At 35.7% G+C, this 27,046-nt stretch overlaps 1 protein-coding gene across 1 annotated transcript in view; it reads right to left on the minus strand.

Moving 5' to 3' along the window:
- HPD (4-hydroxyphenylpyruvate dioxygenase) overlaps window positions 1-26,814 on the minus strand; it is an 80,043-nt gene extending 53,229 nt beyond the window's left edge. Inside the window, exons 1-9 of the mRNA XM_053701751.1 lie at window positions 26,749-26,814; window positions 26,574-26,600; window positions 25,744-25,806; window positions 22,096-22,200; window positions 21,950-21,992; window positions 11,685-11,767; window positions 4,540-4,629; window positions 4,180-4,283; window positions 459-536 (exon numbers count right to left, since the gene is read on the minus strand). Of these exons, the coding sequence (XP_053557726.1) occupies window positions 459-536; window positions 4,180-4,283; window positions 4,540-4,629; window positions 11,685-11,767; window positions 21,950-21,992; window positions 22,096-22,200; window positions 25,744-25,806; window positions 26,574-26,600; window positions 26,749-26,751 (596 nt within the window). The 5' untranslated portion in view covers window positions 26,752-26,814. The remainder of the gene's footprint in view (window positions 1-458; window positions 537-4,179; window positions 4,284-4,539; window positions 4,630-11,684; window positions 11,768-21,949; window positions 21,993-22,095; window positions 22,201-25,743; window positions 25,807-26,573; window positions 26,601-26,748) is intronic.
- Window positions 26,815-27,046: the final 232 nt, after the last annotated feature.

The following is a 27,046-nucleotide window of genomic DNA, read 5'->3' on the forward strand; positions in this document are numbered from 1 at the left end:
ACTTGTTAATTATGCAATTCTACTGCATTAAGTGGTCTTTTAAGATACAAAAGAGGCCCGGAACCTCTATCAACTAAAATCTTTATACCTCTTCTAAGTGGTTTCAGATTATGGCCTCTCCTGGTTTTTTTTAACACAACCTGGTGGTTCATGTGACTGCTCAGATGTTTACTGGATCACACAATATCTGGTACTGCTACGAAGATTTCCCATTCAAATACATTATTTAAAATTATTTAAAATTTTTAACCTGGATTTATTTTCTAACTATCTCTTCGGTGCAAAAACTCTGAAGGCTGAGTACTCTTTCTTGCAAACCACCATTTATTGTCTTTCTTTAAAATAAGTAAATTATTAGGATTTCTAAAATGAATATAGAGAAAAAAAGAAAAGAATATTGTAAAGGTTATTTGTTCTCTTAAGTGTACTATGGTTGTGTAGAAGGTAAAAACACTTACCAGTCAACCACTGGAACCATTTCATCATCAGGCTGATTTCCCACCACATGATCAATAAAGTTTAATTTGCAACATGGCCTATAATCAAAACATAGAAGTTCAAGTCTGCAATTCAAGCGTGCCTTTCAGAAACCATTTTGTTTTGTCTGGAGTAACACTAAATAAGGATTGCGTAATGCTGTAAGAATTAGTGTTGTGTGAAATTGGTTTTCAATAAATGCACTGGTAAGAGTCAAACATCTTGTTATGATATGATGACCATTTACCAAAGAGCTGCATAAACTTTGGCCAAGGGTTCACAACCAGTCCTTTAAGGGTTTTTCTGTATGCCCCTCTTTACCACTGAACAGAAAACAATTATCAGTGGTTTGTTAGTGAAAACAAGAGTTCCACATTTTAGGCCTGATGATCTAATTTCTTTTAGTTTAGTGAGAAATATCATGCTGACCCTCACACGGGCAGACCTCATGGAATGATCTAAGAAAAGAGGATGGAACAGGTATTACCTTGAGTTGGGAGCTTATCTCAACAGGAAGTAATAATAAAGCTCACTAGAATTTAGATTCTCACAGGGGAAATCAAATGTGACAGGAAACACCTGATACTGATTACAACATTTTATGAAGCACCTACTAATCAAATTAATTATGCTGATACAAATTGCGGAGTAACTTCATAGACGCCTAAGGAACGCCAAGTTTAGCCCTTTTCGCCAAGGCTGTGTGACTCATTTCACAATAGAAATACATTTTGACTGCTTTTTTACAATTCTACCATGTATCTCAAATAATAGTTTTACAGTTTACATTGAATAAAACTTTTTTTTCCACATAATTTAAAGGGACAGTCTATGTTGTTTAAAATGTGCAGTATGTAAGGAATTATAAAACATAAGGATAGCCTTACTTTTAAAAAATATTTGAAAATATATTATTAGTGAGCTAATAGTAAACTTATCTTGTAAGTGTAGACGTCCTCTTAGGTACAGCAGTTTTTTTAACAACCTCTGTTGGTTAAGCCATTCAATTAAATGTACCTTGATCCCACGCTAGGTAAAGCAGAACAGCTACACACGTGGACGTGCAACATTTAATTGAATGATGCAATCCTGTAAACTGTGTTTAAATAGCGAGCCCTTGGCTGCTGCGACCGAAGAGGATGTCTGCACGTGCAAGGTAAGTATACTTTTATCTCACTAATTCTATATTTGGAAAAAAAAAAAACATTAAAAGCAAGCCAAAGGATATCCTTACATAAATTTGCAAATTTCAAACAATGTTGATTGTCCCTTTAAGAATTTGTTTGGCATGATTTGCTGTGGCTTTTAACACTTCTTTGTTTGTGTACTGTTTATATCATTTTTATTATTTTGATTCTGATTTCTTTACAGTGGAAATTCAATGCGCTTTTGTAACGCTCTGTTTATGTATCCTGTATGTATGTATCTCACCATCACATACAGAAATGTAGGTTACGCCCCCTAGTGAGATACACAGCTAACAGTGTAAAAGGTCCCTTTAGGTCATCCTGTTATGCCTGACGGATCATTGTAGATTAATGGTTCCCATAGTGGGCGGTATTATCCCCTGGTGGGCGATAAGACTTTTGAGGGGGCACTAATAGGCATAAAAGGTGGAAGGGGGGCACTGGAATTACTTACTATAGGGGGTGCTAGTAGTTAAAGAGTGGAAAGGGATGCTAGTGGGCACCTCAAAGTATAATTATCATAATTTGTTGTACTTTATCCTAGATTTGCAAAGCAAAACAACTTTCTCTTTTTGTATTTGAAGCTTTACTGCTCTTTGCCTTCAAGACTTTTTCATCTATGATAGTTCAGATTTATCAGCAACTTTGGGCTACAAGCTAGATTTATTAATTTGCAAATGCACAAGGTTCACATGTTGTGTCTGCATTGCCAACTGTGGGGCCCATTTGTTGCCGCTTCCATTACCCAGTTGCATGAGAATAAGGTTTGTCAAACCCCCCGGTTGAATGAATCCAGGGTTATCTTTATCCTCCAACCCTAAAATGGTAAGAAGGTTTATAAAGCTGCTTCATAAATATAAGTTGCAGGCTCAAATGAGCAAGCCTGTAATCGATCCGGACTTTCAACAAATTACAAATCTAGACCTTTCTCTCACTAGGACAATTGTAGTCTTGTACTGTAGGCTTGCAGTCTTATATATTTTTTTTTTTTGCTCACTGTACTTTATCACATATTTTTAACATTAACTGCACAGTTTAGAATCATTGTGTAGTAGCAGGAAACACAGCAAAGGTCTGATGTGCTTGTCTGAGTAGCTTTGTACACAGTTAACCATCTAGGGCTATTGCATAACACTTTGGTAAGTAGAATAAACTTTATAGAAAAGTGTATTTATTGGTGCAGTAGTACAACTATGATCCAAACAAAGAATTCAACTCTAAGAGGGAGATTTATCAAGCAGCCATTGCTGCTTGCTCCTCCCGAAGTTTCAGGTCCGCCAGAAACCCACCGCTGCTGCTTAACTTGTCCGCCACCTATTAGATAGCGGACTGCAAACATCCCAATCAGATACGATCGGGATGAGTGACACCCCCCTGCTAGCAGCCGATTGGCCGTGAACATGTAAGGAGCGGCATTGCACAAGCATTTCTTGTGAAATGCTTGTGCAATGTTAAAGTTAAATGCTGACAATGTATGCCTGACAGACAAGGTCCCAAGAGGTAAACCTTGTTTGTCCTGACTTTAATAATGGGGCCACTGGTCTGAATATTATTGTTTGGGGGTAACGGGTCGCTGAGTGTGAATTTATAGAAGCATGGGGGCAATGTTGAATTAGTTAATTAGAAAGTGTGGTTAGAGGCTGTGCAAAAAACTGCTTTTTATTTAGTAATCCCAGATACAAGTTTGTGTGTGTGCCCAATGCACTTAGAGCAATATGGATGCCCCTCAATGATACTGCCCAGAGAAGGATGAAATGTACTTCTGGAGTTGCTATTTGACACATTCATAGGGGCTGTCTGGTATTTTGGATCAGACTGTTGAACACTAGGAAATGTCTCCTCTTGGAAAAGTACAATTGGGTTAAAAGAGGTTTCCAGGAGGTATTAGATAAATATTCCCATTCTGTTAAAAGAGGTTTTCTAGACTCACTGGGACCAACAACATTAAAGGGACAATGTACCGTAAAATCAGTTTCCCCTTAATTTGTTTCCAATGACTTGTTATAGCAGCAGCAGAGTGTACATTGTATTATAAATGAATCCTTTATTTATTGTTTGATATGAAATATCAGATTTTGATATTTGACAACACAACCCATTAAAATGGGCTAAACATGTAATAAATTAAGATCTCCTTCTCTTATCAATTTCTATACAGACCAATGCTTCTTTATCTTCTCACTGTATACCAAACCCCAATATATAGAGAGAACAATTGAAAATTAACATTTTATTATTTATCTCTCCTACCTATCACTGGGAGAGTAATTTCTTCTCTTGGCTTCTGTTTACAAAGCTTTTCTATAGGCAATACTTAAGTATTGACATTTTCAGTATAAGTGGGAGTAGCACAAGCAAAAACAGCTATTTCAAATGCCAAAATAAAAGTAAGGGAGCCGACTGTAAACAATTTAATATATTTCAGCAGGTATAATGGGCAATTGAGAACAAATTAAAGGGGGCAGTTTTACAGTACACTGTCTCTTCAAACATTTAGCAATTCTAACATACTCACAGTTTTGGCAACAGTGGATCTTGAAATAGAGGAGGTTCAAAACCAGGTAAAAAGATGCCCGTGTAAGTCAGCTTCTCCACCAGAGTATGTGTTGTGTCTCCATACTGACAAACATACAAAATAATGACATCAAACATCCAGCAGCTGAAGTTCATTTAGCAGGTAATAAAAAACAAGGTGGAAGTGCGATGTTCATTGTAACACGCTTGGTAAATAGTTTAAAAACGTAAGACATTTGGTTAGGATCTAAACGTTATTCCATCAGATAAGGGAGTTACAGAACCAGTCAAATAGATGGCCATACAGTTTATGATTGTGATTGATATGAATTATTACAATTTATTATCTTTTTTTCAGTACCGTTTTAACCACTGCAAATTTCACTTTTCCATATTTATCTTCTTCAGTCCAAGGCTCCCTCACTATCACGGCTCCTCGTTCTCTGGCTTTCTAAACAAAACAACAGTGGATTTTCAGCTACACAGAGCAAATAGTCCAATAAAGAGCTATAAAAGGTATTAGATATTTCTATTGCGAAAAAACACAAACTGTAAAAGAGATAAAGTGAACACAGTATTTTAATTGATTTATATCATATTTTACTCATAACATTTATACAATATCTGACTGATGATTACTTTACATTCTTTAGATTTTTGTCCTCTTTATTGAATTTAGCTGTAAAAAAAAAAAAGCATTCATCTCTGAACAGTGGGCAAGGTATTTTCTTTTTAGATTGGCAGCCCCGGATACAGTGGGGTACCCCATTAAGGACTAGATTATGAGTGGAGCGCTAACAATTACGCGCGTTAAAAGTAAACACGATCGCTTGAGTACAATTGAAGTTAACGCTCGCCGGGTTAACGCAACTTCAGAGCTCTGGTTAACTGTTTGGCAAAACAAAAAAGTCTCACAAAACACATAAAAAATACATTACAAAGTAGAGTTACACTTATAATATATAATATAATAACAACCTTCTAATAAAAATTAGTTAGAAAAACTTATAAGGGCTCAAAGATATGAGGTCTCAGGTGTTAGAAAAAAAGCAGGCAAAGGGCTTTAACATTGACATACATACAATATACATCTCTAAATATGTATATGTGTATATATATATATATATATATATATATATATGTATATATATATATATATATATATATATATATACAGTATATATATATATGTGGGAACATGTATTTATATGTGTATATATTTATTTACAGACATATATACACCTATAAACACATAAATACCTTTGTACACACATAAGACATATATATGAGTGCATTGCAGTCTTAAGCAGTTAAGTAGATGAAAACATGTCAAAGCATATTTATGCAATAATCATATTTATCAGTGTTATACTGTGTATTTACTGTAAATATTTCACATCCCAATGTTCTGCACATAGCAGAATATGTTCTAGGTATAAATACATATTCCTATATATATCTGTATATATTTATACCTATATATAATCATGTATATCATATATACATTTGTATTGTTTTACTTTTGAGACATGGAGGATTTTAAACTCAGTTTGGAATTGCTGTGTTAAAACAGTATTTGAAGCAAAAAAGCTGAGATTTTGCATATCTAATTTGCATATCTTACCCAGAATCATGTTGTGCATTGGTCACAATGTATATGGAGTTTTAATGGGGAAAAGCAAGCGGGGAACTTGCCTAGATGAGCTAATTTTCTATGCAAAAATTTGTATTGATTTACTTTTGAGACATGGAGAATTTTAATCTCAGTTTTTTATCTCCCTCATAATTTTAATGAATATATATATATATATGTGTGTATAAATATATATTTGTGCAAAAAAAAATCAGATATTTAGAAATGTGTTTATAAATAAATATAACATATTCTGTTATGTGCATTGGAATGTGAAAATGTCATATTTTAATGTCGGGTTAGCTCACTTGCGCACGAGTAGGGTGTTTTTTTCCACTTTTTGCTCCATTGACTTCTATGGGGGGATATGTTATTGCATGTGCGATATTCCAAGGTTTTTTTTGTTTTTTTTTAAGCGTGTCGGGTTAGTGTGCAAGCAAAACCAGTTTACTTTCAACTTGTAACACCAGTGCAACCCAACACGTGCACAAATCTTACTTCTAGCGCAGTTCAAGCTTGAGCAGGAACGTTAACAGTGGCGTCACTAGGGTTGGTGTCACCCGGTGCGGTAAGTTATGGTGTCACCCCCCCCCCCAGAAAGCAGACACACACAAAAACACAGGCAAACACACATACAAACACTCTGACACACTTAAAACATACTCAGATGCACACACAAACACTCGGAAACACACTCAGACACACACACAAAAACACACACACAAAAACACTGAGACACACACACACACAAAAACTCAGACACACACATACAAAATATGTAAACTGCACTGCATTAATTATAAAGTTCATGCCTAGAGCTGCTCCCTGGCTCAGTAGAGCATCAAATGAAAGATAAACAGAGCACTCTAAAAATAAATCACTAAAGAAAAGTTTTAGGTGCAAACTATGAAAATTCTGCTCTCTGACTCTGTTCCAAGTCTGTCAGTGCACAGCCCCGGGCCGCATGCCTACCGCTTCTTATGGTCAATCACCTCTGCACTCTGCCCACCCCCAGACCCCCACCCGCCCTCCTACCTGTTCAGTGTGCACTTAGTGTACCGTAACCGTAATGGTCTGGTGGGCATCATACGTGGCTCCTTCACTTTAAAGACAGTGTCAAACAGTCATGCGGTCAGGTGCCAGGCATCCCCTCATGATTTGCCAGTTCCCGTTTAGAGAGACAGCACAGCAGTGAATGACTCCACTGCTCCACATGTCACTGAGCAGTGAGCACAGATAGGCAGGCAGGTTTAGGCTAGCAGCGCAACTTTGCAAGCCCCACGGCATGCCCACAACATTCATAGCGAAATTGGGCAGGGGAGAAGCAAAGTACAAACAAGCAAAAGCAGCCGGGAAAACTATTTGTTGAAATTGCAGCACTGGCTCAAGGGGCAAAAAAATTGTGTGTCTACATCTTCCCCAGTCCCACCAATGTTCACAAATGCCAGCCCCTGGTGGGTGTCACCCGGGTGCGGCACGCCCCCCCCCCGCCCCCCCCCTAGTGACGCCACTGAACGTTAAATAGCGCTCCGCTTGTAATCTGGCCCTTAGTGTTTAGTGTCCTTTTAAATATTAGTTACTGAATATGACAGGCTAAGTGAATATAGTTGTTTTTCTTTACAAGTGCATAATCAGCCATCATTCTATTTGTTATATACTCTTAATATATAATAATAGTAATAGATTTTACAGCTCAGATGGTATATCTAATTCACAGAGTAAAGGATAAAATTGTAATAAACGATATTGCCAAAGCTACAGTTTTTAAATATCAACGTAACCCATTTTTTAATATGTAAATAAAGATATTGGTTTTTCAACCACACATTATAATATCATTTTTTGAGAACCAAGAGTGCTAAAATATATATCCTTTTTTCTTGGTTTGAGGATCATAAGTAAAATGCTGTAAACAGATACAAAGCACCATTGCCGGTCATTAACTATTAGTTATAACTTTAAGTAAAAAATAAAGGCAAGTTTCGAAAATTATAACTAGTAGTGTCATTGGTTTCCAATTATAAATACCTGTCAGCCATGTGCAGGGGCGGAACTAGGGAGTGCAGAGGTCGCAACTGCGACAGGGCCCCCGGGGGGGGGGGCAGCATCAGCAAAACTTTTTTTTTTTCAATAAAAAACGTCGACCTGCCACTGCCTGCACTGATATTTTGTTAGTGTGAAATGATGCTTCACTAGTGTCTCTGTCTCTGACTACATGGGTTAGTGTTTCTGTTTTACCCATTGGCTGATCTGTGCCCGGAACCCTGACTCTGAGCTTTGGCGGTTGGCGTGCCGCACACACATTGGCTCCGCTCCTGACTGCATGGGTAGTCTGCTCAATCGGCTCATGACTGCATGTGTAGTCAGTCAGTGTGAGAGACGAGTGACGAGCAGAGGCAGCTGAGCGAGGAGGGCGGCTAGAGACGGCTACTCGGCTAGTGGTGGTGAGTCAGTGTGAGGCTGAGTGGCATTGTGGCAGGCTGCCAGGCTGATTAAATTGAACCAGTAACTGGAGTAGTGGACTGGACAGGTGTCAGGTGGTCAGTAGCGCAATGCCTGCAACAGGTGAGGCTAAACATTTTAGGGGAGTATCAGGGCCGAAACCATCTCACAGACTGTATCACTTCACAGTCACACACTACATATAGTATTGGCTGGGGGGTAGTAGGGACCTAGGGTCACCATAATATCACCATAAAAAGCATGGCTCAGTGCAAATGGGCAGCCAAGGAGCCAAATCAATGCTGCATAGGCATAATGGACAATTAATAACTATAACTGCATAACAACTCAATATACTACAAGATGCTTTTTTCCCTGCTAACATTAGATTTTCATATTTAGAACACTATAATTGTTTTAATTATTTTTGAATGGTCCAACTCCATACTGCATTTGTGACATTGCCTGTGAGTATCAGTACTGTAAGTTTTAACTACAAGAAAACAAAAGCAGACTTTCATTCTAGTATCTCTCCATTACAGATGTTTGTATTTATTTATGTATTTATTTTGATAGTAATTATGTTAAATGTATAAAAAGTTATTTTACTCATAAAACAAACTGCTATAAATTGGGTTGACAGCTGTGCATCATGCATGGGAATTGTGGCCAATCAAGTGGTTAATTCATTTGCAATAAAAGGGTTAAATATTGCTGTCTCTGTGATACTATTAATGCTGTAAAATACTAACTTGGTAACATAGAACAACCCACGGGGTCAGGAAGTCATGGCTCATAGAATTACAATTCTTGTTCCTCTCTCTGTGAACCATTTGATTTCCATTTAATATAATAATAATAATAATAATAATAATAATAAAGATTTGTTATTCCATGACCTTACAGGGTGATGACTCTAATGTACAATTAAACCAAAGCTTAAACCTATAGGCATGTGTACATATGTATGTGTGTATATGTCTGTGTGTATGTATATGTGTGTATTTATGCATGTATGTTTGTGTTTATGTGTTTATGTGTGTGTGTGTGTGTGTGTATGTATGCATGTATATTTGTGTGTGTATGTGTGTATGTATGTGACTGTGTGTGTGTGTGTGTGTATGTATGTATATTTGTGTGTGTATGTATGTGACTGTGTGTGTGTGTATGCATGTATATTTGTGTTGTATGTATGTATGTATGTGATTGTGTGTGTGTGTATGCATGTATATTTGTGTGTGTATGTATGTGACTGTGTGTGTGTGTATGTATGTATGTATGTATATTTGTGTGTGTATGTGTGTATGTATGTATGTGACTGTGTGTGTGTGTATGCATGTATATTTGTGTGTGTATGTATGTATGTATGTGACTGTGTGTGTGTATGCATGTATATTTGTGTGTGTATGTATGTATGTGACTGTGTGTGTGTGTATGCATGTATATTTGTGTGTGTATGTATGTATGTATGTATGTATGTGACTGTGTGTGTGTATGCATGTATATTTGTGTGTGTATGTGTGTATGTATGTGACTGTGTGTGTGTGTATGTATGTATATTTGTGTGTGTATGTGTGTATGTATGTGACTGTGTGTGTGTATGCATGTATATTTGTGTGTGTATGTATGTATGTATGTATGTGACTGTGTGTGTGTATGCATGTATATTTGTGTGTGTATGTATGTGACTGTGTGTGTATGCATGTATATTTGTGTGTGTGTATGTGTGTATGTATGTGACTGTGTGTGTGTATGCATGTATATTTGTGTGTGTATGTGTGTATGTATGTGACTGTGTGTGTATGCATGTATATTTGTGTGTGTATGTGTGTATGTATGTGACTGTGTGTGTATGCATGTATATTTGTGTGTGTATGTGTGTATGTATGTGACTGTGTGTGTGTATGCATGTATATTTGTGTGTGTATGTATGTATGTATGTGACTGTGTGTGTATGCATGTATATTTGTGTGTGTATGTGCGTATGTATGTGACTGTGTGTGTATGCATGTATATTTGTGTGTATGTGTGTATGTATGTGACTGTGTGTGTGTATGCATGTATATTTGTGTGTGTATGTATGTATGTGACTGTGTGTGTATGCATGTATATTTGTGTGTGTATGTGTGTATGTATGTATGTGACTGTATGTGTGTATGTATGTGACTGTGTGTGTGTATGCATGTATATTTGTGTGTGTATGTTTGTATGTATGTGACTGTGTGTGTGTGTATGCATGTATATTTGTGTGTGTGTGTATGCATGTATATTTGTGTGTGTATGTGTGTATGTATGTATGTGACTGTGTATGTGTGTTCGTGGAACCAGCAGATTACAGACCTTGTTACTACAGAATTGGGGGGGAGACTGGGGGTAAACAGTGTCACTATATACAGTAATAGGGGGCCAGACCATCTCACAGACTGTGGGCCCAGGGTACCCCCTCTTGCAGACATGTAATTTGATTCACAATTTTTTTCCCCTGTGTTAAATGCTGTGGTTTCTAGTTACACCTCTGGCCATGTGCCTACTTTTTACCTTGAATCCGTACCCATATACATTTTGCTGGAAGTCTTGTTAAATACTGAACACTTGGCATACGGAGTAAGTAATATCCTGGTTTATTTTTCATAACTTCCAACTATTCTGAAAAGTGCAAAAGTGTTACAAACCCTCAATACCTCTTTAATTGTACAGACACAGGGTTCTTCGTGTAATATTTGACTAACAGTATCTAATATTGCCTGTTGCTTGTCGTATTCAGTGTGCCCTGTCAGGTGTATAGCACATGCAAAGGAAGGCTCAACTATTAACCAATCAAACAGCAGCTCCCTCACAATACATGTGGAACTGCTGCTATTATTTATTTAAAGGGGCAGTATACACCAATTTCATTTAACTGCATGTAATAGACACTACAATAAAGAATAATTTGCACAGATACTGGTATAAAAATCCAGTGTAAAACCTTTCAAATACTTACTTAGAAGCTCCCAATTTAACACTGTTAATGAGATAAGCCTGGGACACCCACTGAAAGGGGTTGATAGCAGAACCTCCTGCATCCCCCTCCCCTGCATATGAAAAGACCCATTATACAAACAGAAGCAGTCTGAAGTCTGTATACATCAGTACACTTCTAAAACTTTGGGGCTTGGTTAGGAGCCTGAAAATCAGCACAATATTATTTAAAAATAAGAAAAACTATTTTTTTTTTTTTTTTACATAAACACACCTGGATGGGCTATATAAATGGATCATCTACAAAACATTTATGCAAAGAACAATCTAGTGTATAATGTCCCTTTATGGTTAATTCTTTAGCTCTCACACTCTTGGTTTGGTATTTGGCAATGCTGGAGATATGTGGTTATAGTGTATAAAATATTTATGATGAGGAAATGAGCATTAGAAGTTGGTTTCCACATCACCTGCACCAGGTAATCACAATCCTCTACTTCAAACGCTACGTCTTTTACACTGTCCCCATGTTTTTCTAAATGGGCTCCGATTTCTAGGGGGAAAAAACAAACATAAAAAGAATGGTAATTTCCAAATTTATGCTAATAAAAATTCTAGATTGGTCAGTCTGAATCTACTAAATAAGAAAAACAAAACAGATAAATTCTAGAATCTGAACTGTGCAATAATTTATTTCTGGAATTTTACCACAATCGATTCTCTTGGGTACCACTGTGTGAATGTGCAAGACATTTACTCCAACCATACAGATTTTACAGACTTTATAACATGTGATGGAAAAATAAAAAAATAAAGAACTACTTAATAGTTTATTTAAAACAATAATAATCATATAAAATAACTGTGTATATTTGTCTGAAAAAACGAAATATGGTGCAAAATGTAGTATTGAATATACTTCCAAAAACATGAAAAATATAGTGCAGATTATATGGTTATGTCATAAGGAGCCCCAGAGCCGCAACTTTCATGATTTTTTAAAAATTTGTTTTACACAATTTATTAAGACATTCCCATGATTTAGCAAATTGTGAGCATGAATAATTGAAATGTGTGCAGGTTAGCCTTGTTTCATATAGTAGCTTACAGGTGTATTTCATACTGTAAGGAGTTTGAATGTATAATTAAATCATAATCAAACAATAAAATGTTACAAAATGTTATAAAATTTGGGATACATCTTTGCCATTTGTTAGGCTGATGCATAAGTACAAAGAAGCAAACAGCAAAACAGTGCTCCTTTAGTAAAAACAAATATGTTAACTTAAAGTAAACATAAAAAGAAACAAATTGTGTAAAAAAAAACAGCAAACAACTTACTTATTTTATTGAAAAATTAGCACTAATAGCTAGATAAGGGAGCAGACATGTTGACAACTTAGGTTGCATTCTGCCTGTACTGAGTATGAGCAAATCTGACTCCATGTTAAAAAAGTTTAAAAAAAGAAAGAAAGTAAAATCCAGTTAAAATGATGAATAACACACATTGCAATGATTTCTAATAATTATAAGCCACCACTTAGTGCTTTTTTATTACAACAATGAAACAGACTGTTTATAGAGAGGACATTAGATGTAAAACAAGCTGTCAGTAGATGGCAGTAGTGAGTACAACAGCATGTTTCTTCATTCTGTTATTTTATTTTTACACATTCTGATAAAGTAAATTGGAAACTCCATGACCTGACTACAACATGCACAATTTATTCAGTCATGGACATGATTTATAACACAAACAATTTGTCAAAACTGGCAACTCCTGGGCTCCATAATGGGAAACTAAAACAAAAGCAAGTTCTCACACCTGTAGGAGCAAAAGTAATTAAAGGGAGGGTAAACTTTAGCTAATCAAATGCCATATATGTAATCTTTGCCATTAAAAAAGAATATGTGCACTTTTTTTATCTATATGTGAAAAGGGTTAAATCCGTGGTTATAGTAATGTTTCTATTACAATGTTATGCCGGCCCACTGGGATGAACTCCTTTTTTATAACAATTCCAATGAACATCCAATCAGTGTGTTTGTCATATGACACTCCAGGGGCGCGATCCGATATACGGCACAGGTTTCGGCGCAAGCATGGAAACCTGTGCCCTCCGTAATTTCACCTCGCACATCGAGCTATCACATATACGGCGCCGACAGTTGCTAAAGTGCCGTAAGTCGGACAAACTAGCGATGTCCAGAAATAAGTGTAAGTACAAATTTCTGGAGTCGCCAGTGACTTACGGCACTTTAGAAACTACCGCCGCCTAAAAAAACGTACTAAAGTATAAAATATCCCGTAACTGTCTAACACGCCTCCCAAAAATAGCCCGACACGTATACCCCTCTATCCGCAATCCCCTTTCTCACTCCTAAAAATAAATGTATTTACCCCTAAACCGCCGCTACCGGACCCGCCGCCACCTATATTATATGTACTACGCCCTAATCTGACCCCCCTACACTGCCGCCACCTATATTAAATATATTAACCCCTAATCTGATCCCCCTACACCGCCGCCACCTATATTATATTTATTAACCCCTAATCTAATCCCCCTACACCGCCGCCACCTATATTAAATATATTAACCCCTAATCTGAGCCCCCTACACCGCCACCACCTATATTAACTATATTGCCCCCTAAACCTAAGTCTAACCCTAACACCCCTAACTTAATTATTATTTAAATAAATCTAAATAATATTAATATTATTAACTAAATTATTCCTATTTAAAACTTAATACTTACCTATAAAATAAACCCTAAGATAGCTACAATATAATTAATAATTACATTGTAGCTATTTTAGGGTTTATATTTATTTTACAGGTAACTTTGTATTTATTTTAACTAGGTACAATAGCTATTAAATAGTTAATAACAAATTATGCCGGATTATGAAAGTAAAAAAAAAGGAAAGATATGGAAGCAGGGGGATCTTAGTTCTTTAGTAAGGGATCTGGGAGGGGGAGGGATGTAGATCATTTAGGGGGGCCAGCTACACTACAGAAAACAAGTATTTAATATAAAAAAGTAAACAAAAAAACTATTTTGGGGGGCAAATTGGGTACTGGCAGACAGCTGCCAATACCCAAGATGGCGGCAAATAGGTAGAGGGGGAGGTTTAGAGAAATGTATTGGGGGGATCAGGGAGGTTGTGGGGTAAGGGGGGATCCATCACTGCAGACTGTATGAAAAAAATAAAAAAATAATAATAAATTATTTTTATTTCAGTACCTAATTAACCCCTTAACTGCTGGGCATATTACAAGTGTGGTGCGCAGCAGTATTTAACGGCCTTATTATTACCAAAAAGCAACGCCAAAGCCATATATGTCTGCTATTTCTGAACAAAGGGGATCCCAGAGAAGCATTTACAATCATTTGTGCCATAATTGCACAAGCTGTTTGTAAATAATTTCAGTGAGAAACCTAAAATTGTGAAAAATTTAAGTTTTTTTTTTTTATTTGATCGTATTTGGCGGTGAAATGGTTGCATGAAATATACCAAAATGGGCCTAGATCAATACTTTGGGATGTCTTCTAAATATAAATATATACATGTCAAGGGATATTCAGGGATTTCTGAAAGATATCAGTGTTCCAATGTAACTAGCACTAATTTTGAAAAAAAGTGGTTTGGAAATAGCAAAGTGCTACTTGTATTTATGGCCCTATAACTTGCAAAAAAAGCAAAGAACATGTAAACATTGGGTATTTCTAAACTCAGGACAAAATTTAGAAACTATTTAGAATGGGTGTATTTTGGTGGTTGTACATGTGTAACAGATTTTGGGGGTCAAAGTTAGAAAAAGTGGTTTTTTTTCAATTTTTTCCTCATATTTTACATTTTTTTTATAGTAAATTATTAGATATGATGAAAATAATGGTATCTTTAGAAAGTCCATTTAATGGTGAGAAAAACGGTATATAATATGTGTGGGTACAGTAAATGAGTAAGAAGAAAATTACATCTAAACACAAACACTGCAGAAATGTAAAAATAGCCATTGTCATTAAGGGTAAGAAAATTGAAAAATGGTCCGGTCATTAAACTAAACTATATTACAAAAACAAACAAACACTAAATTACAAAAAATAAAAAAAGATTACACGAATTTTAAGCTAATTACACCTAATCTAAGCCCCCTAATAAAATAAAAAAGCCCCCCAAAATAATAAAATGTGCCTACCCTAAACTAAATTACAAAAGTAATCAGCTCTATTACCAGCCCTTAAAAGGGCCTTTTGTGGGGCATTGCCCCAAAGTAATCAGCTCTTTTACCTGTAAAAAAAAAAGAATGAGCTACTGTAATTCTATTGGCTATTAAATCAGCCAATAGAATGTCAGTAGCTCTTATTCTATTGGCTATTCAAATCAGCCAATAGAATTACAGTAGCTCTCATCCGATTGGCTGATTTGAATTTGAAGGCTCAAATCAGCCAATAGGAATTCAAGGGACGCCATTTTTAATCGCGTACCTTGAATTCCTATTCAGTGTACGGCGGAGATCGTATGAAGAGGATCCTCCACGCTCTATGGCTCCGCGGTCTTCAGTTCCAGCGTCGCCGATCTTCAGTTCCAGCATCGCCGGTCTTCAGTTCCAGAGTGGACGGTCTTCAGCTCCGCGGTCATCGGTCTTCAACTCCTCCGCTCCACGCCGGCTGGTTCGTGGAAGAAGAAGAGGTTGCCGCCTGGAAGAAGACTTCTCCGCCGATCTTCAGGACAGGTAAGGAGCACTTGGGTGTTAGACTTAGGTTTTTTTAAGGGGGGATCGGGTGGGTTTTAGAGTGGGGTGTGTGGGTGGTGGATTGTAATGGGGGGGTTGTTCTTTTTTTTTACAGGTAAAAGAGCTGATTACTTTGGGGCAATGCCCCACAAAAGGCCCTTTTAAGGGCTGGTAATAGAGCTGATTACTTTTGTAATTTAGTTTAGGGTAGGGACATTTTATTATTTTGGGGGGCTTTTTAATTTTATAAGGGGGATTAGATTAGGTTTAATTAGCTTAAAATTCTTATAATCTTTTTTTATTTTTTGTAATTTAGTTTTTGTTTGTTTTTGTAATATAGTTTAGTTTATTTAATTGTATTTTAGTTGAGATAATTGTAGTTTATTTAATTAATTTATTGATAGTGTAGTGTTAGGTGTAATGGTAACTTAGGTTAGGATTTATTTTACAGGTAATTTTTAAATTATTTTATCTAGGTAGCTATTAAATAGTTATTAACTATTTAATAGTTAAAATAAATACAAAGTTACCTGTAAAATAAATATAAACCCTAAAATAGCTACAATGTAATTATTAATTATATTGTAGCTATCTTAGGGTTTATTTTATAGGTAAGTATTTAGTTTTAAATAGGAATAATTTAGTTAATAATATTAATATTATTTAGATTTATTTAAATAATAATTAAGTTAGGGGGTGTTAGGGTTAGACTTAGGTTTAGGGGGTAATATAGTTAATATAGGTGGTGGCGGTGTAGGGGGCTCAGATTAGGGGTTAATATATTTAATATAGGTGGCGGCGGTGTAGGGGATTAGATTAGGGGTTAATACATATAATATAGGTGGCGGCGGTGAAGGGGGTCAGATTAGGGGTTAATATATTTAATAAAGGTGGCGGCGGTGAAGGGGGTTAGATTAGGGGTTAATACATATAATATAGGTGGCGGCGGTGTAGGGGGATCAGATTAGGGGTTAATACATATAATATAGGTGGCGGCGGTGTAGGGGGATCTGATTAGGGGTTAATATATTTAATATAGGTGGCGGCGGTCTACGGGGGTCAGATTAGGGGGTAGTACATATAATATAGGTGGCGGCGGGGTCCGGGAGCGGCGGTTTAGGGGTTAAACAATTTATTAGGTATTGCGGTGGGGGATTGCGGTTGACAGGTAGATAGACATTGCGCATGCGTTAGGTGTTAGGTTTTATTTTGCAGGCAGTTTAGGGAGTTACAAGCTCCAATACTCAGCGTAAGGCTTACTAAGCCTGCATTTTGTGGCGAGGTGAAAATGGAGTAAGATTTCTCCATTTTCGCCACGTAAGTCCTTACGCTGTATATTGGATACCAAACTGAGCTGGTTTGGTATACCAGTCTATGGGCCAAAAAACTACGGCCGAAGGGTGAAATATACAAGCGTAACTTCTAGGTTACGCCGTATATAGCATATAAACCAGCGCAATATTTGGTGTCGCCGGCTTTTGCGGGCGACGCTGCATATCGGATCGGGCCCCTGAAGTCTAACAATTTTTAATTCTCAGAACTTGAAATGCACCCTGCTGACTTCTCAAGACTAACCCTGCTTCATATATATTCCTAATTGTTTTTTTCAAATAACAACTTCAAAACAATGCATTTTATACTAACTGTATTATCTGAAGACTAAAGCCCAGATTGGCTCCTCCAAATAAGGCAAATTATGGGTGGAGTTTGGCTATTAAAAATCTGTATAAGTAAATCCTTGCACTTTTCTTTATTTTTCTTTCTTAAGGAATAAGCATACATAAAAGAGGAACAAGACCAGGGGCAAACTACCATTGATGCAGCAGATGCAGTGGCACCAGGGCCCAATTGCTTGGGGGGCCCATTGCAGACAGTTTAAACAGGCCTGGAATGCAGAATGTGTACAATGCTAATGCAGGGTCGTCTTTCATTATAGCAGGTTGTTGTCTGTCTATTTGTGATGTATACTTCAATCTATCCTCAAAATCATTATACAGAGGAGCATGCATATTATTACTATTGCTTAGCACTGAGTTACATTTGGGGGGGCAAATAAAAAAGTTGCACCAGGGCCCTTATTGAGTAGGTCCACTACTGAACAAGACATAAAGGGGTGGAGTCAATATATTTTAACAGTACAGTTATACTCATAATAACACTGGGTGCTAAAAGATCCAAGCAGGAAATGCACTCACTGGATTTAGAAAATAAACTAATATTTATTAAATGGTGACGTTTCGGGGTTAGCAGACCCCTTCCTCAGACCAGAGGAAGGGGTCTGCGAACCCCGAAACGTCACCATTTAATAAATATTAGTTTATTTTCTAAATCCAGTGAGTGCAGTCCCTGCTTGGATCTTCTACAAATAATTAGACTTTGCACCCTCGTGTAAGACACTTTTGAACTATGAGTGCAGATACACAGAAGAGGTATGAATATATAAATAAATATATATATATCTATACATAATTATATATATACTGTATATATATATATATATATATACATATTTATATAACCAAAAAATCATATATATATATATATATATATATATATATATTTAAGTATAAATAGAACATTTCCTTTGATGTGAAGAACATTGGAATGTGAAATATTCATATTTCTTTCTAATGACACGATGAGTCCACGGATCATCTAATTACTATTGGAAATATCACTTGATGTCCGTGTTTCGGAAACGGAAGTTATGAAGCAGTGGTCTAAAGGCCGCTGCTCCATAACTGGCCCGCCTGCTCTGAGGCTGTGGACAGAAATGAACCCGATCGAATACGATTGGGTTGATTGACACCCCCTGCAGGAGGCGGCATTGCACCAGCAGTTCACAAAACTGCTTGTGCAATGATAAATGCCAACATCATATGCTGTTGGCATTTATCGATGTGCAGCGGACATGATACACTACATCATGTCCGCTCGCACCATCATAAATCTACCCCTAAGAGTATATACACTGATCAGAGTTAAAGGACCACTAAATACAGTAAAATTACATCATTAACAAGTGTATAGAATAACATATCAGCCAAGTTCAATGGCGGGTGGGAATGAGAGATTTTTGTATTTAAAATAGTTGGTTTTGATCATTGAACCCTCCAGCAAAAATCAGCATTTCAATACCTAAATATAAGGCTTTGTGTATAGGGAAAGAGATAACATGAGTAGGTCTTTTCTTTCTGCAGGGTTTTAATGAACTATTTAAAATGCAAAAATAAACATAGATAGTTTTTATACTTTTTTGCCGTAAGTATAACAAGCAATTTGGAACATTAAAGGGAGGGTAAACACTTTGTAATTACAAGACATTTAGGGCCAAATTACAAGTGGTGCACTATTGATAGCATGAGTCACGATAAGCAATATAGCACAATCAAATTGGAGCACAATCAAAATTAGCGCACGTCGGGTTTGCAAGAATCGAGACATAGCGTAAAAATATTTTTTATTTTATACCATAACAAATTAAATATTGCTACATACAGTAAATAATTAACAAAAATAAGTGCATAGCAGTTAGCAACATCAACTTGGTGGTTCTGGGTAAGACAACAGCTGGATAGAAATAGAAAGTTGTTGAAATGAGAGAGTGGAGAAAAAGAGTGCTGACTGTCATGGAAGGTTTTAGCAGACCTGGAGATTTTCTTTTAATAATTATCATTTCTCCCTTCTTGCTCTTAACTGTCTTTCTCAACTCTTTCAGGCCATATGTTCTCTTTACACTCTTTCTTTCCCATCTCTCATATCTTTTACTCTTTTTTTTTTTTTTTGCTTCACTCTCTCTTAAAGCTAATTTCCACTCCACTTTTACTTTTCGTCTCCAATCTCTCTCTCCCCCCCATGTTTACCCTCTCAGAAGTAACAGTCTAAGTACTAATGGTGTTCCTACAGCCCTAGAGGAAAAACATATCCTTGCACGTTCTAGGATATATAATATCCCTTCAGATAATATGTTTAGCACATAGCTCAAAATCTGTGTTTGTCAATGCTGCAATAGGAGTGTACATTTTTTCACTCACTAACTTTTACTCGCCACAATTAAATTTCCACTTGCCAATGGCTCGTAAAGAGTGGAAATTTTGAGTCCTGTATATATATATATATATATATATATATATATATATATATATATATATATATATATATAAATGTATGTGTGTGTATATGGGTGGACAAATATATGTATATACATGTGTATTTATGTATTTATATATCTATATAAGTATATACATAAATATATACACATATACATATATACACTTTGGAGCCCTTTCCATTTAAATACCTTAAAACATGAAAAATAATTTTAATCCAATTTTAAATATGTGCGTGTGCGAGTTTTTACTGTGTATTTCTTTCAATGTTCTTAGTATTTTTAAATATATACAGTGTGTGTATATCTATCTATCTATCTATCTATCTATCTATCTATCTATACACCTATACACCTATACACCTGTATATTTATTTATATATTTAAAAATATATTTGAAAAAGAAACATTTATTCTATGTGAAGAACATTGTAATGTAAAATATGTATAACTACCTTCAGATTACCCCGTGCACGTTAAAAGCTTACATCCAGCGGTGTTTGAGAGTGACTGAATGTGCTAAAAAGTGCTCCACTTTTAAACATGGTCCTTATTGATGTATTGCTATAGAATAACCTATCAGCTAAGTATTTACGGCAAATGTAGCCACCAATCAGCAAGTGCTACCCAGGGTGCTGAACCAAAAATGAGCCATTTCCTAATCTTACATTCCTGCTTTTTCAAATAAAGATACCAAGAGAATGAAGAAAATTGATAATATGAGTAAATTAGAAAGTTGCTTAAAATTGCATGCTCTATCTGAATCATGAAAAAAAAATGTGGGTTTCATATCCCTTTAAATGGAGTTCTTTATTAGAAGGATGCAGCCACCTTTATACTTTGCTTTATTAGAAGGGTAAAAAAACAAGTTGTGTAAATATGGTTAAACATGATTTTAAAGGTGTGTAATGATCCCTTTTAGACTGAGGCCAGAGCACCAACAAAAGTCACTTTATAGGTAATTGGCAATCGCCTGCTACCTATAGATGCATGAGAAGAAGGGGTTAATTCCCCCTTTCATATGAGGAGAATGGTGAGTGCATCTGTTATTTGACATCAGTAGGGGATATGGTTCCTTGGGATCCACAATCCTCTACAAAGTAAATAAAATAAGTAGGTAACTGCCATTTTATGGGAATCTCTCTACTAAAGATAGGGGTATGAAACACCAAATTGGAACTTCCCTTTTTCCAAAGTAGAGTCTTAAGCCCCTCTTTGCCTCTCATGCCTCTTTCATTGCCCTGGTGCTTATTTGGTGTCAGTGATCACTATTTCCATCATTATCTGATAATTAGAGGGGCAGACAACCTGTCATTTAAAAGGAATGCCCTCTTCCATAAAAGGGATTTCTCTTTAATTAAATCCGAGGTGATAAGTGTTATATAATAGCCTGTTTCCCCTCCATAGTAAAATACACTGGTGGGGCAGGTGATCACAATATTTTACAGTGCTCACATACATCCTAGGGAGACAAGACCCACGTCCCAGAAGGTGGTTGAGGAGCTGAGATATGGGTTCTGTAAGAGCCTCCCAACTGACAATGTGGAAGTGCCCCTACTCTTGGGCACTTCCTCATTCTGAGTAGCAACATCACACTCATACATGATCACACACTGTACTAATGAGGAAGGCCGGAGATGATGGAGGGCTGTTTGACTGGCTGATAAAAGTGGAGACACCACAAACACAGCTGGAAGAGCAACCCACATGGATGATGACTTAATGTCCGCATCTTAGGAATAATTCTCATTCTAGGGGTTCATTTGTTTCTCAATACCATTTTTTTCTTGGGATTTATTTCAACGTTTAGAGCACATTTCTACATAGTACATTTTAAACAAACCCAAGGAGAAAAAAAAACAATTGTATGCATTTATTTTACCTTTATTTCCAGGAGTAAGAGAGGATACAAAGATAAATATGATCTGCATGAAAAATAAAAAAAGTACAATGTAAGAAAATTTGCCAAAAAAATAAAAACAAAGTGAGATATTAAAGTAACGTAGATTGTTTTCAAGCCTACTACACCTTGTCCTGCTTTACTACATGAGTTACCAGCTCCCGACTGCCAGTCTCTAAGCCCTTATATGCCAAAGGCTCAAATCCCATCTTGTTGCAATAAAATGAGGCGGCCTGGAGTAAAAAAAAAAAAGTGAATAAAAACATGAACTTTTTAACATATAGGGGTAGATTTATTAACTGTCGGGCGGACATGCTGTCGGCATTTAACATTGCACAAGCATTTCTAGTGAATCTTTATTTGAAAAGCAGGAACGCTTATGAGAAGAGCCATCTTTGGTTCAGCACCTGGGAACAGCTTGCTGATTGGTGGCTAAATGTACCCACCAATCAGCAAGCACTATCCAGGGTGCTGAACCAAAAATGGGACAGCTCATAAGCTTACATTCCTGCTTTTTCAAATAAGAGAATGAAGAAAATGGGATAATAGGAGTAAATTAGAAAGTTGCTCTATCTGAATCATGAAAGATAAAATGTGGGTGCAGTATCCCTTTAAAACAAATAAATCCAAACAACTGTGTTTCATTGAATCATTTTAAGACAAATAGGAAACAAAAATAGGATATTATAATTATTCATGAAACATGGCACTGATTCACCCTTCCAAGATTATAAGGAAATTAACTAAGCATGCAAATATGCAATCTAAGAATAAAATATTGGAGCACTAAAATGTGAGAAAGGAAAGACAATTATCAATGATCAGAGGAAGACTGAGGTGTTAAATAAATTATTTTCTGTGTACACAAGAAGGGAACCAATGGGAGATAGTTGAACATCCAAGCACTTATCTAATATTATTATTCTTATTATTATCATTTATTTGTATAGTGCAGCAAAATACAAAACATAGCAGACTAAACAATATAGTGCAGGAGGAAGGAAGCCCTGCTCTGTAGAGCGCCCAGTCTACAGGTTGAGGGTGCAGAGACATAAGGTTTGGGGTAGCTGGTTACATGGATTGTAGCTGCAGCAGTGAGTCAGGCAGTTCAAGAATTATTTTGGGTAGGATGAAAAACAGAGATCAAAGAGTATCTGAAGTTATAGAAGGTTGGAGGACAGGACTAGAGAAATATTGGTCGAATCACTATATACATAGATTATGCAAAAGATTTTCATGTGTCATTTGGGAGATTGTGGAACAGGGAAAGCGCTGATAATGGGGTTGATCAATATCCTTTACAAAAACTTATCAAAGTATTAATCTACAAAAATCTACTTAGACTTTAATTTTGAAGTTTGCACAAAAAATCTTTAGATAAACTTGTCTAAATGATTTAGATCATCACCAATATTAGCACTGAATGCAGTAAATGGCAAATGAGATTTAAATAATTGTAAGATTGTATACGGGGGGGGGGGCATATTCTACCTATTATTAAAATAGGACATGATTTGGCAAAACAGAAGTGGAAACGGATTGAGCAGCTTTTGTAGACAACAAACTAAAAAGTATAGTTCAATGCCAGGCAGTAGTTTCTAAAGCAAATAAGATATAAGCACATATACAAACAGGTATGGATAAAAGAAAAGAAAACACAATTATTCACCTATATAACTACTTGGCAAAACCTTATCTTTCGTATGGAATACAGAACATGTTTTTATTAGTGCACTGCTACCCCTTCAACAAAAGATACCAAGAGAAAAAGGCACATTTGATAATTGAACTAAATTGTAAAGTTGTTTAAAACGTTAGAAGCAATCTAAATAATGAAATAAAAAATGTGTGTGCTTTGTCCCTTTAACTATCTAATAACAACCTAATATAGAGAGTTGGAAGAAGCACTGTTTATTCTATAAAATGTGTTTATGAAAAGTGGTCACATTTTAAAGGACATCAAACTTTAATTCTCCATAAAAACATTCACTTTTTTTGCAATGCCCTTTATTAATAATAATAATAATAATAATAATTATTATTATTATTATTATTATTAATTTACCTACTTTTCCTGTACTTTAACCCTGGAAATTCTACTTTTTCCTCTCCCCCAAGAGATGTATTGGATTAAGTGAAATGCAGAACAATGACCCTTCTACATGGATCACAGTTAGTGGTTTTTTAGTGCAAGAGACTGAATAAAGCAAAAGGAACTAACATAAAAAATAAATAATTTAAGAGGCTTCCTAGGAGAGTGTCATGGGACTGCAAAACAATGAAAATGTTGCTAACAAAATAACTTGCTTTTAAAACACTTCATTTACATGCAGGTTGTTTTCAATGCAGAGAATAATTTATAGCACATACAAAAAAGACTTTAAAGGAACATAAAATCCAAAATTGTTCTTTCATGATTGAGGTAGAGCATACAAGTTGAAACAATTCTGTATTATTCTTCTATTATCAGATTTTCTTTGTTCTCTTGGTATCTTTTGTTGAAACACAGGGAGGTAAGCTTAGGAGCATGCACGTTATAAAATTGTATATCCCTTTAATGTCCCTTTTAGACTAGAGGAGATTTAGGCCCCTAATTATCAAAGTCTGGCGGACCTGATCCGAAAGTGCGGATCAGGTCCGCCAGACCTCGCTGAATACGGAGAGCAATACGCTCTCCATATTCAGCATTGCACCAGCAGCTCAAAAGAGCTGCTGGTGCAACGCCACCCCCTGCAGAATCGCGGCCAATCAACCCGATCGTACTCGATCGGGTTAAATTCCGGCGATGTCTGTCCGCCTGCTCTGAAATTACATAGTACTCTTTATCTGGGGAGGTAATGGTTAACGTGAGTAGACACATTTAAAAAAATTGCTTAGATACTGTATATTTTTGGTTGAAAACACAATCCATGTTTATAAATGTTTGTGTAAAATGGGAAGGCCTTTTAAATGTTTTACTTTCAGTTTACTTTAAAGAACAGCTGAAGAAGATCTGTTGTTTTTGGTCATTATTTAGAAAGACAACCTTCAAGGGCGGGTATTCTGAGCTGAGAGTAAGAGATTAACAGAAGGTTCACAGGTAGATTAAAGCAACGTATATAAAGGAAACATAATAGATGACTGGGGGAAATGTAAAGGAGCAGAGGCTAAAATGAGAATCAGAAACTAAACAAATGAACTATGTAAAGAAGATCAGTAGAATAGTGCAAGCAGATAACAGAATAAGCGGTTCTTATTTAGATGTGAGCAGACATCACTACATTACATACATTACTGCATAGTTTACATGCAGAGAATCTTTGAAGAACTTTTTAATCACTAAAAAGTTGCACTAGGAACAAATGATTGTTTTTTTTTCTGATGGAATAATACAGTGTGCCTATGTGATGTGTGTGATTATCCTCTCTCTCTCTTTATTACAGAACTCTCATATACTGCAGAGACACATTTCAGAACAATTTACCAAATGTAACCTCATGACACCCACAATTTTATTTTTAATGAACAAGCATTGGATTTTACTCATAGATTGACCTCATGAGACTTTTGTGACACATCCCAGCATCTCACAGTAACGGCAGATGAGCTTGATGCTCTCAACAGATGTGGCAAAGGGTTTAACTGGAACCAGATTCCAAAGTGCAGGAAATACACCCCTTCTGTAACCAATCACAAGCTTTGGATGTATATGGGCAACATCCCACTCTGTTAAAGATGTAAACTTTTTACTCCTTAAATTTAACCCATTTAGTGCCAGAAACAGAGAAATGACCCACCTGTTTTGCATTGCCGACCCACATTGTGATAGAATGAAAATGGAGAAATCTCCCTTGTTCATGCTGTATTCATTAAAACAAAATGAAATGAAATAAAAATGTTGCTGAAAAACACATCCGGAATACTTATAGTAGTAATTATATTCTCTATAAGACTATAGACTATTCATTGTATGCATTACTTAAATGATTAAACTATTAAAAAAAAATCTATTATAAATAACCTATTTCTACTACTTGATTTGAGTAAATCCCCCAAAATTATTATGATCAGCAGTAAAATAATTTATAGATGGAATAATTCTAATTTTGAATTTCTAATTTCTAAGTTTAAAATTGAAAAAGTAAATGATATAATTGGAATACACAAGCCTTTATTATAAAGTGCATTTTATAATTAAAACATCATTTATAATATGGGGTTGATCACAATCCTTTAATTTTTCTCCAGAAATTGCCATTAAATTTGTTGGGTCTTTTTAGATAAATCATAGATAAATATGATCAATCCCTATACTTTTAAAGTTAAGTAAAAAAAAAATATCTCAGATTTATTTGAGCAGAAAAATCATATTCAACCAATTTGGGATACATTCTGAAAATCAAAATCTTTGTATCATTAAGAGGTACAAATAATGGATATTATATTGTAATATATTGTCTTAACTATAAAAAGACAAAGAAAAAACTATTATTAAATAGGACATACACATTACCTACATGCTTATATTTTGTGCATTGTTTACTTAAAAAATAAATTGTAAGAACTGAAACAAGGCAAATCTAACTTCTACTGAAATACAGTCAAAATCAATTTGCAACAATAATACCTTCTCTCCTTTATTTGTATATGAAGTCTAAAAAGAAAAAAAAGTGATAATGATTAAACAAAAGTATGGAACATATTTCAAAAGTCAGTACAGTCTCAATCTTCTATCTGCAGAAGAATATTTTAGCTAAGCCTATAATGCTAATACTGATAGAGGAACTGATAACTTTACTTACCATGTTGTTTTGGATTCAGCACTATCAGCAGAGCTATCAAGAGTAAGACAGATATGACAAGATTGTGAGGGTAAGAGATGCTTCATATAGGACTGTGAGAATGGACACTCCTTCTGGACTCCACCTTATCCTTTGAAGTTTGAAGTATGAGAGTTTTAAAGGGACATGAAACACAATTTTTTTCTTTCCTGGTACAGATAGAGCATACCATTTTTAAACAACTTCACAATTTATTTCTTTTATCAATTTTCATTTATTGAATGAACAACAATGCTCTACTAATGCAACAGCTAAACCC

Source organism: Bombina bombina, chromosome 2, assembly GCF_027579735.1.
Source record: "Bombina bombina isolate aBomBom1 chromosome 2, aBomBom1.pri, whole genome shotgun sequence".
NCBI lineage: Eukaryota > Metazoa > Chordata > Amphibia > Anura > Bombinatoridae > Bombina > Bombina bombina.